Genomic DNA, 14,158 nt, shown 5'->3' on the forward strand with positions numbered 1-14,158 from the left:
TTGCAAGACCATGTGGGCCGTAGGCTCCTACTAATGGGTCTACCATGATTGGGCTGCAACTAAATTGACAGGTCAGCCATTCTGGCGTGGGCTGGGCCCGATCCAAGGATGGCGTAGTCACGACAACACAGCATCTGTTGGGCCCGATCCACCTATATTATTTAGTTTTTGTTTTCTAAAATTAGCTCAAGTTGGGCAAATCTACAATCTACAATTTTAATAAAATAGTTGTGTGGTCTTCTATCATTTATGTTTGGGAAATTTGAATTGTCAGCTAAAATTTAAATTTTCAAACTTAAATTTGAAGTTGATTTTGATTTTTTTTCATCGAAACTTATTTTTCAGCCTTTACTTTTAGATCATTAAGAACATGTATGTAAAAATTTCATTCACAAATTATTTTTCGATTGCAGATATGCCAAACGATGGGGCTGAAAGCTGAATCTCTCCATCCCAAAAATAAATAAACACAAAACAACATGTAATACATACTGGATAAACATATACATATTCATAGTGATATGATATGTCAAATCCTATAATTTCTTCGTCCCAAAATGTTAACACCTAGAATATGATTTGATGAATATGGACAAAACTTTTGTTTATTTCGAAATGGAGGGAGAAAACCCTGCGCACAATATTACACACATGAATGTCAAATATTTATCATTTATTTTCGTTTTTTTAGTATGTGTTAGCGGAACTCAAACGTAGATATGCACATGATGTAATGATGAAAAACTATACAAATTTTACTCAGATAACTTTTAAAATGTTTGGAATATGCTCATAACATTTTTTTCCATTTTCCATAAATTAAACAAAGCAAAGGAAGGTCAATGACAACGTGGGATTATTTCACGAACACCAACAAACAAAACCGAGCAGACATCCATTCCCTTCCCACTCGTCAGAAGCATCCGCCGCCTACCTGCCAACCCCTAGAATTCCGAAAATGCCCCTGGACCCCGACTCCTCGCCGGCGCCGCCGCACCGGGACTGGTTCTTCCCGCCGGCGCCGCCCTTCCTCCCGTCCTCCAGAGCCCGAACGCCGAGGGCCCCCTTCCCCTCCACCTCCCGCTCCTCCAATCCATACTCCTTCCCGGACCGCCGGCCGCCTCCTACCCCGCGCTCCCGCTCCCGCTCCCCCCTCCCGCCGCCGGAGCAGCAGAAGCAGCAGCAGCCGCCCCCGACGACGCCTCCTCCCGCCCCGCGCCGTCGCGACCCCCGTTATGCTGGCGTCCGCCGTGGCGATGTCCGAACGCTCACCGCCGAGAAAGCGGCGGCGGCGGCGGCGGTTCCTACGGCCGCGCAGGTGCACGGGAGCAAGTCAGCGGCGTCGGCGACCACCCTCCGATGGTCAGGGATGGTGTCCGTGGCGGTAAGAAATGGGTGAGCTCGCGGGGTTTTCGCGTTTGACTTTTGTTGACTGACGGTTTAACCGCGTAAACCTGATGCTTGCAGGCTATTGTGCTCTGCTTCTCTTCCCTTGTCCGCAGTAACTCCTCGCTACATGATCAGGTCCACCATTTGAAGGTAAAATTCCAACTGATTCCAATGCACATTCTGCATAACTGCGCACTTATACGCGGATTCTATCAGGCTCAGCTTGCGGAAGCTACTACAAAATTGCAGTCTTGTATTACAGAGTCCTCGATGGATATGAGTAGCATATTATCATATCAGAGCAATAACAGTACTTCGCAGAACAGAGGTCTTAAGAATTTCTCATTGCTGCTCTCGCTTTCTACGCTGTACGCCCCATTACTCATTCTTAAGTACATGGACCTTTTCTTAAAGCTGAGGAGTTCGCAAGACTCTGAAGAAGAAGTTCCCATAAACAAGCGGTTGGCATACCGAGTTGATATATTTTTATCACTTCAACCATATGCTAAACCCTTGGTTCTACTTGTTGCTACATTGTTACTTATTGGTCTTGGTGGCCTGGCTCTTTATGGTGTAAATGATGATAGCCTTTTAGATTGCCTCTGGCTGTCCTGGACCTTTGTTGCTGATTCGGGCAACCATGCAAACGCAGAAGGCTTTGGACCAAAGTTAGTTTCAGTTTCAATTAGTATCGGTGGGATGCTGGTTTTTGCCATGATGCTTGGGCTTGTAACAGATTCGATCTCTGAGAAGTTTGATTCACTGAGGAAAGGAAGAAGTGAGGTCATAGAGCAAAGCCACACGCTGGTCCTTGGGTGGAGTGACAAACTGGTAATCCTGCATTCAATCCTGCTAATCTTTATCGCAAAATTCCATATTTCTACCTACCTGTCCTGTTATGTTCCTTGTTGTTTGGGAATGATGTTATACCAATAGCTATTAAATATAGCTCTAACTAGGGACGTCATTGCAACTGTTACATTGCTTTTTATTGCATAGCAGTCTCGCTACAAAAGTAAAGTAGTTAGTGAATTCTGGTATTTAGTTTAAATATGCAAATTTCTTATATATCTGTTTCTGCAGATCAACTGATCTGAGCACAAGCTGTTCCTCTCCAGATTACTGTAGTCTAAGTGTCTAACCTATTTCCTTTTGTGGCAACAGGGATCATTGCTGAACCAAATTGCTATTGCTAATGAAAGTTTGGGAGGAGGAACCATTGTAGTGATGGCTGAGAAAGACAAAGAGGAAATGGAAGCAGACATTGCTAAAATGGAGTTTGACTTGAAAGGAACAGCTATAATTTGTAGAAGTGGAAGCCCTCTGATTCTAGCTGACTTGAAAAAGGTAAACATTGTGATGTAGTGATTCTGCTAACCCGCATTATGATCTGTTGGCACTTGGCAGTAATCAATAGACAATTGGATGGTTGTTATGTTAATTTAATGACTCACTATTACTTTACTAAATCTATATGCAACTCTTTGTTGAACTGAATCTGCCTTCATGTACAAGGTCTCAGTTTCTAAAGCGCGTGCAATTGTGGTTTTAGCTGAAGAAGGAAATGCTGACCAGGTACATTGTGCTAGTTAATTTGTATTATTATACATGACGCTTTAGCTTACACCATTGCCTCTTTTCTAGAGTGACGCACGCGCATTGCGAACAGTCTTGAGTTTAACTGGGGTCAAAGAAGGGCTAAGAGGTCACATAGTTGTTGAGCTTAGCGACCTTGACAATGAGGTTCTAGTCAAACTTGTTGGTGGAGACCTTGTGGAAACTGTTGTTGCACATGATGTGATAGGTCGTTTGATGATACAATGTGCACGTCAGCCAGGCCTTGCTCAGGTTTCTTTCTAATCAACAGTAATTTCTGAATAAAGTTATTTTTTGATGACACAAGTTCTTTCTGGATAATAGATACTTCTTCAAGGGAAACTCATACTGAACATCCTGATTTGATTCCACTTATTGTCTGTATTATGGAATCTCATGCCATGTGCATCCAGAAAACCTATTTTAGTACAAAGTCTGATTACTTTTTGAAACTTTTTACACACTTGTATTTTTCGCTTGATTGTGGATGTAAATATGGTACTATGTTGACCACTTGACCCAATTTAAATCACTTTATAGTTATGCTCTTGTTTGCACTGCCACTAATTGACTTAGTATTTTATCTACTTCTGTGGTTCTTTTTGGCCTGGCACGGCATATTCTTAAGAAACTAGCCTATCTTCTTGTTCTACATACGCAATAATTCACTCTTAAATATTTCCTGCATGTACATAATGCTTACTATAATTACCTGGCTGTTTGAGTATTGCATATAGTCTACTACATGCACAGCCTTCCTATTTACTAATTTAATGTGTCCCTTTAAACACTAATGGAGTTGCATAAACAGATATGGGAAGATATCCTTGGCTTCGAAAACTGTGAGTTCTATATTAAAAGATGGCCTCAGTTGGATGGTATGCAATTTGAAGATGTGCTCATTAGCTTTCCTGATGCCATTCCATGTGGCATAAAGGTGGCATCTTATGGCGGCAAGATTATTTTAAATCCGGATGACTTTTATGTCTTGCAAGAGGGTGATGAGGTGCTAGTAATTGCAGAAGATGATGACACATATGCCCCAGCGCCATTACCCAAGGTAACCATTAATCTGTAAGAACAAAATTATCTGAAACTTTCTGTTCTTTTTATATCATCTATCAGGACTTTTTTTTGTATCCCTTCTGGCTCTGTAACATTAATATTGAATTACTGTTGTTAGTCATGCCATGTTTACATATTTAACTATTTGCTGTACAGCTACTTAGATATCTTATTATCGGTGCCTGTCAGCCTGTGCATTGCTAGTCTACTTGTTGCATTTCATGAAGTATACTCATCTTGGTTGACGTTGTTTTTAAGCTCATTGCTATTTCCTCTCATTTACCATTTGGCATCTTTTATTGATATATTTATCTGAATCACTAGCCATATCCTATTTACAACTTACTGCATCAACCTAATTGCTTCAAAACTCTGTAGTATTTCACACGAGTTCTTCCAATGGTGTCTTATGCGAATTCTTCTCCTTGTAATATTGTTAGGCTCTTGAGATCCATAAGTGCAGACAACCGCATGGTTGTCAATAGAATTTTAGCTTCTGCCCAACTGGAACTAGATTGCTTTTGCACAATTCAAAAGTAATTTCTCCTGCTTTGTTCATTAAGCACCGGAAAAGACAACTGCATGAGTCAATTTATGCCTTATAGATGGCAATTACTCCCTCCATTCCAGAATATAACAACTTTTAGCTATGAATCTGGACTAGTGCATGTCCAGATTTGTAGCTAAAAGTTGCTATATTTTGGGATGGTGGTAGTATTAGCCTTTGTTGTTACTTGCTAAAAGCCTAAAACTACAAAAGCTAGCTAACTTACTAGGAAAGTTCTAACATAGATACTGCACATATATAGAGCATCCTGTAACGAAGCTTACAAAAGCGAAGTCAATTTTATTATTCAGGTTAAAGAAGCTGTTTACATAGACATTGTTCACCCCGAAAGAAATCCTCAGAAGATTCTTCTTTGTGGATGGCGACGGGATATAGATGATATGATTGTGGTAAGCCTTTCGTTGAAGCTCCTAATATTCCTTTTTCTGTAAAACTCTGCAGGTTATGAGAGGTTACCTACCTAAAGATTTTGTTGTTCCCAAGTCTCCTGAAAGAATATTGTTTTGTGGTTGGCGGCGTGATATGGAAGATATGATAATGGTAACTTGATGATAGATCGAAAACAACATTTTGTGTCCTCTATTGGAATATAATATTCCTATTGCTATGGTAGTACTAAGGGTTTTGGAGCCAAAATTTGCCTGTGTCAAAACTATGAAAAGATATAATATCCCTTCCTGTTCTGAGCTTCGCTTATTTCTAATTACTGCCACGGCAGCATGGTTGATGGAACAAGCCAATGTGCCATTAAGTGCTCAGTGTTTTGGAAAACAGACCTGATATTTCTTATTTTTGCCCTGTGTTTTATCTTTTTCAGTGTTTTTATCCCACTGTGGTGCTGTCCAATTTTTGTAGTGACTAGTGAGTTTGTACTGGCATTTGGCCTTTTGTTTCTTCACATGATCAGATCCATGGTTAGCTCTAATATCATGAGCAACTATAGTGTGTTTTGCATGATTTCCCCATGAGTTATACTGTAGTTTGATACATATGTTGAAATGGTTGCATTAACTTAAACATCTATAATCATATGCTGTGCTTGGCTTCTCCAATTGTCATACATTTCTTTTTATATTTTTGCATTTAGTATAATAAAAAATATATTCAAACCCTTTGTACTGAATGTCCATCAAAAAATGCAGGCCTGTCCATTTGAAAATGTAAGTACTATGAGAATTTTGTTTATATATGCTCATTTTTTTTCTTAAAAAAAAGAGTTATGTTTATATAGCAACATATGATTACCAAATGATGTACATTGCAGTGCATGATTTTTTGTTTTGATGAATGGATAATGCATTTAATTACGATCTAGAGCAACAGTATGACTTGGTTTTAGATATTCAGGTACTCGATGCTTTTCTAGCGCCAGGGTCAGAGTTGTGGATGTTCAATGACGTTCCTGAGATGGACAGAGAAAGAAAGCTGATAGACGGAGGCCTGGACTTCAGTCGTCTAGAAAATATTACTTTGGTTCACCGTGAAGGAAATGCTGTTATTCGCCGTCACTTGGAGAGCCTCCCTTTAGAATCATTTGATTCTGTAAGTTCTGAGAACATAGACTGTAGTTCCTTTAGGAAAAAAGCAGTACTGTTGAACCTTCCTATGAGTACAATTGCTTGCTTCTTTCCTCCGGCTGATGCTTATATGCAACACACAGATACTGATTCTGGCAGATGAATCTGTTGAGGATTCAGCAATCCAAGCTGATTCAAGGTCGCTTGCAACACTACTGCTGATCAGGGATATCCAGGTTCTCTCTAGCCATGGGGAACTAATTTAAACTGTTGTTTCAATTTTGGATTTTACTTAGGATTGCTTTAGATCATATCTCTGATCACATGCAGTTGTCTTCGATCATGTACTATTTTTCATTTCTCAAGCCTACATTAGAATATTTTGCATTTAAACAAAGATAGTTGGCTCACACCTTTAACTACTGCAGGCAAAGCGACTTCCATTCAGGGAGGCAATGGTTTCACATGTTACTCGAGGAAGCTTCTGTGAAGGTTCTTGGATTGGGGAGATGCAACAAGCATCTGATAAATCTGTCATAATCAGTGAGATTCTGGATCCTAGGACAAAAAATTTATTGTCAGTGTCAAAAATCAGTGACTATGTTCTATCAAATGAACTAGTGAGCATGGCATTGGCAATGGTTGCTGAAGATAGACAAATAAATGATGTCTTGGAGGAGCTATTTGCGGAGCAGGTATGATTCTCAGAGCTGATGGCTCCATCGTCTATTGTATGAACTAGAGTTGCTCCTAGAAAGGCTATAACAATCTGATCACATGTTTCCTCACAAACATATATGCAAATGATGTTGAAGTTGTCATCATTTAATAATATTTTTTCGGAGCATCTGATTTTAAAATAAATACTAGGGGTCTGAACCTGGCACTACGATAGGGAATTCCATTGACTTTACCTGTTGGCTATAGAGACGTTATCGTGCAAAGATGTTGTGTTGGGTTTTCTCTCGTCCAAATGTCTGTTGTCAGACATGTTCTCTGGTTTCTGGCTGACCAATGTCCAAGTTGGCATCTGAACTTTCCTTGCAGGGGAACGAGATGCAAATACGACCAGCTGATCTCTACCTTCGAGAAGATGAGGAGTTAAATTTCTTTGAGGTCATGCTACGTGGTAGGCAGAGAAAAGAGATTGTCATTGGCTACCGTCTTGTGGATGCTGAACGCGCCATAATCAATCCACCAGACAAAGTTTCAAGGCGGAGATGGTCGGCCAAAGATGTTTTTGTTGTAATTACCGAGAAAGAATGAGTTACATCATTTAGCAAACCATGAGAAATCACCACTGGTAAGGCAAAATTGACAGCAGTGCACGTAAGAGATCAACAAGAGCAGACGACTGTTGCATTGCAGAATTGACATCCGGAAGAAGGCCAAGCACTAACTGCGTCAGCGCGAGAGAGCAATGCATAACCAGATTTTGGGATCAATCTCGGGCTATGACTTGCCAATTGCAATGTAGATAAGTGCGGAATGATCCATGCCATTGCGCAGAAAGGATGAGAAGAGAAACACCAAGCACGATTTGCTTAGATCAGTTTTGTTTTTTTAGAGAGGGGCTTCGATCCTGTTTATTGTATAGTATTACATCTTTTTTGTGTACTCTGTTAGAAACTTCCAAATACTCCGTTGGCTCCGATTGCTGTACACGCGAACAACAAATTCGTATCTTACACTAATGTATGACAAAAGATGGCAAAGTAACCTGGTACAATTGGTCATACTGCTGACATTGAAATTTTATATGGTACAAAATGTGCGCGCCATGCACCGAGCTACTCTCTCTATTTCGGGTTATAAGACATTTTGACTTTAGTTAAAGTCAAACTGTTTCAAGAACTGTTTTAAATTTGACTAAGTTTATAGACAAATATAGTAATATTTATAATACTAAATTAGTTTTATCAAATCAATAATTTAATATATTTTCATAATAAATTTGTCTTGGGTTGAAAATGTTACTACTTTTTTTCTACAAACTTGATCAAACTTAAAGCGGTTTGACTTTGACCAAAGTCAAAACGTCTTATAACCTAAAACGAAGGGAGTACTATATTGGAAAGGCTAATCGGCGAACGTTTGTGAGCTTGTCGTGCTGGGAAAGGCCGAATCTGAGTGGTGGCCTGCTTGACCGAATTATATGGGTGTTTTGTTTTTTTAAGTAAATTGCACAGTTGCTTGAATGGGCATGTTTGGTACAGCTCCAACTCCTAAATATAACTCTAGGAGTTGGGTCTGTAGTGGAATTGTGGAGCTGCCTAAACCCAGCTCCACAACTCTAGTATATTTTGTGATAGAGCTCCACTCAACTCCACTCCCAATTTTGGTGGAGTTGAAACTATTTGGTTGAGCTTCAGCTTCAGGAGGGGTGGAGCTGGAGCTGGAGTTGTGCCAAACAAGCCCTATATGTCATCTAGTTTCTAAATTTTTAAAATGTAGTTTTGGTCATCCGAAATTATTAAACTATGTCTTTCAATTATAAATTGCCACAACATGGCATAGCACAAAAACATTGAAAAATGCTATGCGTACGATTTGAACTTACGATCGTGGTACGATCTAACGCGGATGACAAGAATTCATGGCACTGGTTAACGGCTGCGTACCAGCATCTACGCTAATAAACACAAGTTGTTTCATCGTACAAATATCGTAAACGGCAAATCGTATATATAGCATCACTCCATAAACATTCGGAACCCAAATTTTCTTTTTATTTTCGTTCCTTCTCCTCTACTTTTTTTCTCTTTTTTCCTCCTTGTTTTTCCTCTTTTTTGCCACACAGATAGGAAGGAAGAAGAGAAGAGAAAAGGGAGAAAAAGAAAAAAAAAGAGCAAACACCCGTGTGATATGTCACATAGGATCTTGGAAGGGTTATGGCATTTTAGGACCGGAATGACAAATGTATTTGAGAGTTTAGGACCTAGATGATATAAATCAACGAGTTTAGGGATTGACCACACACTTCAATCTTTTGATAAATTATTTTTTTATTCTTATGGTATGTTTGATAGAGCTCGAACTCATAAATTTAACTAAAAAAATAAGTACGCGGTGAAGTTTTGGAGCAAGCTAAACTCCGCTCCCACTCTAGCCACTATAGTCCCTTTTGGGTAGAGCCAAAAGAGCTGGGGCTATAACTCTAACAAACAAACACTTATTTCATTTTGTAGAAAAATTCTATATATAAACTTTTTAAGTCAACACATGAGCTTGCCTTTCAAATAGACGTTCGAAAAAAGAAGGAAATAGTTCAAAAAAGGATACGCGGAGGCTTAGAATTTCACACGTGGGCCTATCTAAACATTTTCATGGATCATGCATACATTCGCGCGCATATTAGACACACGTAATAGTTAAAAATTTTAACACCGATTTTATTCCTAGAGTATCAATGTATGTTATAAAACAAACATGTATGATACTTGTTTAAACAACAAACATCAATCAAAAAAATGATCAAGTTGTAAATAAATTCGTAAAAAGATGGAAAGAAAAAAAATCATCGTCCCTGTGACTGGCGAGTTGGCGACTGTCCTCGCATTCAACGGACAACGGCCCATCAAGTCCATTGCCTCAACCCTAGTCCCCAACTCCGCCCCCACCGCCGCAGGCGCGCCGCCTCGCCGACCCGTCGCCGTCGTCGTCGCCGCCTCGCCACGCCTCATCATACCCCTGTAACATCGCGTCCGCACCTCGCTCGCGGCCATGGTGGACGCGGCGGCGGCGGCGGCGGAGTGCGGCGAGCTGGACGGGACGGACGCCATGGCCTACGGCGACGACCGGACGCCGCGGGACGGGATGGTGTTCAAGTCGTACGAGGAGGTGCTCAACTTCTACAAGCGCTACGCCCTCCGCACCGGGTTCGGGGTCTGCGTCAAGAAGTCGTCCTTCACCAAGGCCGGCCTCTGCCGCCGCCTGGTGCTCGTCTGCAACAAGTGGGGGGACGGGAAGGAGGACGCGTGCTACCAGGCGAGGCCGACGGCCAAGACCAACTGCCAGGCCACCGTCGTCGCGAGGCTCTGGAGCGATGGCCTGCTGCACCTCATGGATGTCAATCTGGAGCACAACCACGCGCTGAATCCCTCCGCGGCGCGGTTCCTGAGGTGCTACAAGACGTTGCCTAGTGGGATGAGTAAAGATCTGGTGGTGAGGGCTGCCAGAGGGGAATGCTCGACCTCCGGCGACATCGAGGTCCCGATATTCGATGATTGGGGGAGGCTCAAGATTGGGGAAGATGATGTAGCGGCCATCAATGGCTTTTTCGCGGATATGCAGGCGAAGCAGGCGAACTTCTTCTATCTCATGGATTTCTACGGGGAAGGCCATCTGAGGAGTGTTTTTTGGGCCGATTCGAGGTCCAGGGCAGCGTACCAATATTTCAACGACGCGGTTTGGATTGATACAACCTGCTTAAGAAATAGGTTTGATACACCCCTTGTTTTGTTCCTAGGGGTGAACCATCATGGTGAGCTTGTTCTGTTAGGCTGTGGCTTGTTTTCGGATGAGAGTACGGAAAGCTTCTTATGGCTGCTGAAGTCGTGGTTGACTTGTATGAAAGGATGGCCTCCGAATGCCATAGTTACGGATGATTGTGCCGCGATAAAAGCCGCAGTTCGTGAAGTATTTCCAAATGCACGCCATCGAATAAGTGATTGGCATGTGTTAAGAAGTATCTCTGAAAAGTTAGGAGAATCAGCACAATTTGAAGGAATGAAGACCGAATTGGAAACTGTAATATATGATTCCTTGAAGGATGACGAGTTTGAGGCAAGGTGGAATAACTTGATCAGTAGATTTGGCCTTCAGGATAATGAATGGATCACTTTTCTGTATGAAAATCGCCATTTCTGGGTCCCCGCCTTTCTGAAAGATACCTTCTGGGCTGGGTTATCTACTGTTAACCACCATGAGAGTCCAAATGCCTTCTTTGAAGATTCAATCAACCCAGAGACCAAATTGGTGACATTCCTTAGCAGCTATGTGAATCTTTTACAGAACAAATACAAAATGGAGGAAGATGATGATCTTGAGTCATTGAGTAGAAGCAGGGTGCTAGTATCGAAGTTTCCTATGGAAGAACAGCTATCTAGACTATACACCTTTAAAATGTTCACTAAACTCCAGAATGAGCTGAACGCAACCATGAATTGTGAAGTTCAGTTGGATGATTCAACATCCTCCATTGTAGTTATTGATCTAGCTGAGTCAAGCGAAGAAATGGTGAATAAAAAATATGAAGTCGTTCACTGTATGGAGACCGACAGGATGGAATGCAACTGTGGCCTGTTCCAGTTCAGTGGCATTGTTTGTCGGCATACATTATCGGTGCTTAAATGTCAGCATGTTTTTGATATACCCCCTTGTTATGTGCTTAACAGGTGGCGGAATGACTTTAAGCAGCTTCACGCCTTAGATAATCCATGGAAGGATTTGGTAACAAGTAATCATATTGAGCGCTATGATTATGTTTCTTTGCAGTGCCTCCGTCTTGTTGAGATTGGAGCATCATCAGATGAGAAGCATCAGCATGCATTAAAATTAATAAGAGACATACGACGGACCCTTCTTGATGATAATTTGTGCCGGGAATTGGAGCAGAAACTTACACCATCTGAACGTGCTATTAATGGTGACAGCCACATACAAGCTGGCTCATCTGAGGGAGGGCCAGCAAAAAAGCGCCGTGGCCGTCCTCCCAAAAAGAGTAAAGATACAAATGTGGAGTCCGTGTCAAATCAATATGCCCATAAGGTATCTCCTTACGTCGACTATGTGTACTTTACGCTAGTTTGTTATTTGTACTAATCGAGTTCATTCTTGTATTGAAGGATTCTTTACTGGTATCATCGGACGTTAGTCAGAAGGATGCTTTTCATTCTTCTTCTACTGCCTCAAATCTTGGTACTCATGTCAGGACAAATGGTGTTGTTGACCTTATGGTAGTAATTATGATCGATGCTGGGTTTTGTTCCGTACATTGTTTGGTATGATAGTCTTGACTATGTAGTTACTTTTTATTGTGTACCTTCCAGGAAGAAGTTAATCCAAATGAGCTATCTTTTGATAGCCGTTATGGGGTGCAGTCTAGCCACCCACACCATTATGGCAATCAGCTGCATCCAAGCAACGCTATGCAGGTTTTTTTTTTCTTTTCAACAAGAAGCTTGCATTTCCATTTATGATTTTTCTCCCACATGTGCAACTGACAAAAAGAAGTAAATAATTTCTTAAAATTGGATAGTTTGGCCAAACTACATCAACAGCAGAGCACTCTAGAGTCCAGTGGATGTATCAGAATATATTTCAGGTGGATGCTTACTTTGCATTTCTAGTACTTTTGTAGAGTTTGCCAGAATCAACATTTTACTGTAGTAATGTGATTTGTATATGCACTTATGTGTTATAATAAATGTAGGACGATCAAGTGCCTTATGGCAGACGGACATGACAGCAATCAAATACTGGGTTCAGATGGTGCCATTTCAGGTTTCTTTCTCATTTTAGTTACTGTACCATTTTAGGGTTCTGACTTCTGAGCTCTAACTCCGAAGCAGTCCCACCATCAGCTCATCAGTCATCATGATTGAATGTTGCAAATTTTGATGAGCAGAGCATGGAAACAAACAGATACACTCAAAATTGTACGATATGTAGGCAAGTCTTCTACACTGTAAATTCAGGAACCCTGTATTTTGTAGTTAGATACCCCCAAACTCAATGGTAATGATACTTCACAGTTCACATTCACACTCTTGGGCACACAAACATTGATGGATAAAATTGAGATGTTGTAGGGGCAGAAATATTTCATAAACCCAGGAAATTCTGAATTTAATTAGTCCCTGTGACTACGGCATCATGTTCTCTACTAATATATGATTCACCATAACTTGGCACTGACCATAACATATATCAAGTGTTAATAGATCTGCGTCATGTGCAGTCATCTGTTGAATGGCTGTACATCTTTTTTTTTTATATGTTGTGTCCATTCCTACCTTTTCTATTTATCAGCATAATAATTACTTACGGAGTTCACTTATATGCATGTATAGGAAAATTACTTAAGGCACCTGCAACCGCACCGTCCGAATCAATGTGAATTTTGGAGTTCCTGTATTTGATAGTGTGTAACATATATTGAAATTATAGCCTTTTGTTTTGCAATTCAACACATTAACTGTTGCCTCGCTAGAGAAGATACAGAGAAACACCTTCCAACTAGTTTGGCTATCTGGAAATTTCAGCATTTCAAATACTAAGCTCATTGCATATACTGGATAAGGAAGCTATGTTGTTTCTAATCAGGAGATAGCATTCCTTCTGGGACATTTCCAAATTCTGAGACTAATTTCTAATGATTATCTTTCACGCCGCAGGTTTTCATCAGACGTACAGAAGGAAAGAACTCTTTCCCAAGAAAACAAACTCAAGGGAGGCATTCCCCTCTGGATGTAGAGCAGATCTAACATCAGAATAATCGGAACACAGTAATGTGGCACAAACTGGTCATTTTGTCTCGTCTATAGAAAACTAGGAATGTAGTCATGTTACATCTCAGATCTTGAAGCAGCTAAAATTCGGTCGCTTTCTCGTAAGCAGTGACCTAGCTTGAAATTTAGTCTAATCAAGAGTACTCCTCCATTGACATGTGAATTCTTTCGTTTGTTCTTGTGTAAATACCCGAGCGTTGAACATTGAAGGTAAAGAAAAGGCCAAGCCTGGGGATCATTCTGCATGTTTTGTTACCTCCCATTATTGTGATTGTTATGCATCATAATCGTTGCAGATCCTGAAGATGTGCGGTAATTATTGATGTAGAGGTAGGCACAACTGGAAAAGAAAATTGGTAAATAGCTGGCCACTCCATTTTTTATGGAAGCTGTCATCATAGTTATGGTTGATGTACACCAGCCGTGAATCCTGTGGTGATTACTGGCTACCGATTCATGGAGGAGTTTGATTGATGGCGTTCTTATTGAATATTTGGATAGGACGTATGCAC

At 40.9% G+C, this 14,158-nt stretch overlaps 2 protein-coding genes across 4 annotated transcripts; both read left to right on the forward strand.

The window, feature by feature from the left end:
- The first annotated feature begins 899 nt into the window (after positions 1 to 899).
- On the forward strand, positions 900 to 7,905 carry LOC127766690 (probable ion channel CASTOR). Of its 2 annotated transcripts, none has more exons than XM_052291806.1 (12): positions 900 to 1,384; positions 1,468 to 1,539; positions 1,606 to 2,220; positions 2,554 to 2,736; positions 2,905 to 2,964; positions 3,034 to 3,237; positions 3,797 to 4,045; positions 4,909 to 5,007; positions 5,966 to 6,160; positions 6,279 to 6,371; positions 6,564 to 6,830; positions 7,183 to 7,905. In XM_052291806.1, the coding sequence occupies exons 1-12, from the start codon at positions 959 to 961 to the stop codon at positions 7,399 to 7,401; spliced, it is 2,682 nt and encodes an 893-aa protein (XP_052147766.1). In that variant the 5' UTR covers positions 900 to 958; the 3' UTR covers positions 7,402 to 7,905. The 2 variants fall into 2 exon arrangements, with proteins under 2 accessions (XP_052147766.1, XP_052147765.1); XM_052291805.1 differs by lacking the exon at positions 4,909 to 5,007 and adding an exon at positions 5,060 to 5,158.
- A 1,777-nt stretch (positions 7,906 to 9,682) lies between these two features.
- On the forward strand, positions 9,683 to 13,891 carry LOC127766691 (protein FAR1-RELATED SEQUENCE 6-like). 2 transcript variants are annotated; one of them, XR_008016271.1, is made up of 7 exons: positions 9,683 to 11,904; positions 11,982 to 12,092; positions 12,186 to 12,290; positions 12,395 to 12,460; positions 12,569 to 12,639; positions 12,764 to 12,807; positions 13,533 to 13,891. XR_008016271.1 is itself a non-coding variant. In XM_052291808.1 (6 exons), the coding sequence occupies exons 1-5, from the start codon at positions 9,859 to 9,861 to the stop codon at positions 12,599 to 12,601; spliced, it is 2,361 nt and encodes a 786-aa protein (XP_052147768.1). In that variant the 5' UTR covers positions 9,683 to 9,858; the 3' UTR covers positions 12,602 to 12,639; positions 13,533 to 13,891. The 2 variants fall into 2 exon arrangements, 1 of the variants encoding a protein (XP_052147768.1); XM_052291808.1 differs by lacking the exon at positions 12,764 to 12,807.
- The last annotated feature ends 267 nt before the right edge of the window (positions 13,892 to 14,158 follow it).

Source organism: Oryza glaberrima, chromosome 3, assembly GCF_000147395.1.
Source record: "Oryza glaberrima chromosome 3, OglaRS2, whole genome shotgun sequence".
NCBI classification, from domain to species: Eukaryota; Viridiplantae; Streptophyta; class Magnoliopsida; order Poales; family Poaceae; genus Oryza; species Oryza glaberrima.

Excerpts from the sequence above, each read along its gene's own strand:
- LOC127766690 (XM_052291806.1), top strand. The coding sequence starts at position 959 with ATGCCCCTGGACCCCGACTCCTCGCCGGCGCCGCCGCACCGGGACTGG. Across the intron at positions 1,385-1,467 it reads CAGGGATGGTGTCCGTGGCG|GCTATTGTGCTCTGCTTCTC; the intron begins GTAAGAAATGGG and ends TGATGCTTGCAG. Across the intron at positions 6,831-7,182 it reads AGGAGCTATTTGCGGAGCAG|GGGAACGAGATGCAAATACG; the intron begins GTATGATTCTCA and ends CTTTCCTTGCAG.
- LOC127766691 (XM_052291808.1), top strand. The coding sequence starts at position 9,859 with ATGGTGGACGCGGCGGCGGCGGCGGCGGAGTGCGGCGAGCTGGACGGG. Across the intron at positions 12,093-12,185 it reads ATGGTGTTGTTGACCTTATG|GAAGAAGTTAATCCAAATGA; the intron begins GTAGTAATTATG and ends TGTACCTTCCAG. Across the intron at positions 12,461-12,568 it reads TGTATCAGAATATATTTCAG|GACGATCAAGTGCCTTATGG; the intron begins GTGGATGCTTAC and ends TAATAAATGTAG.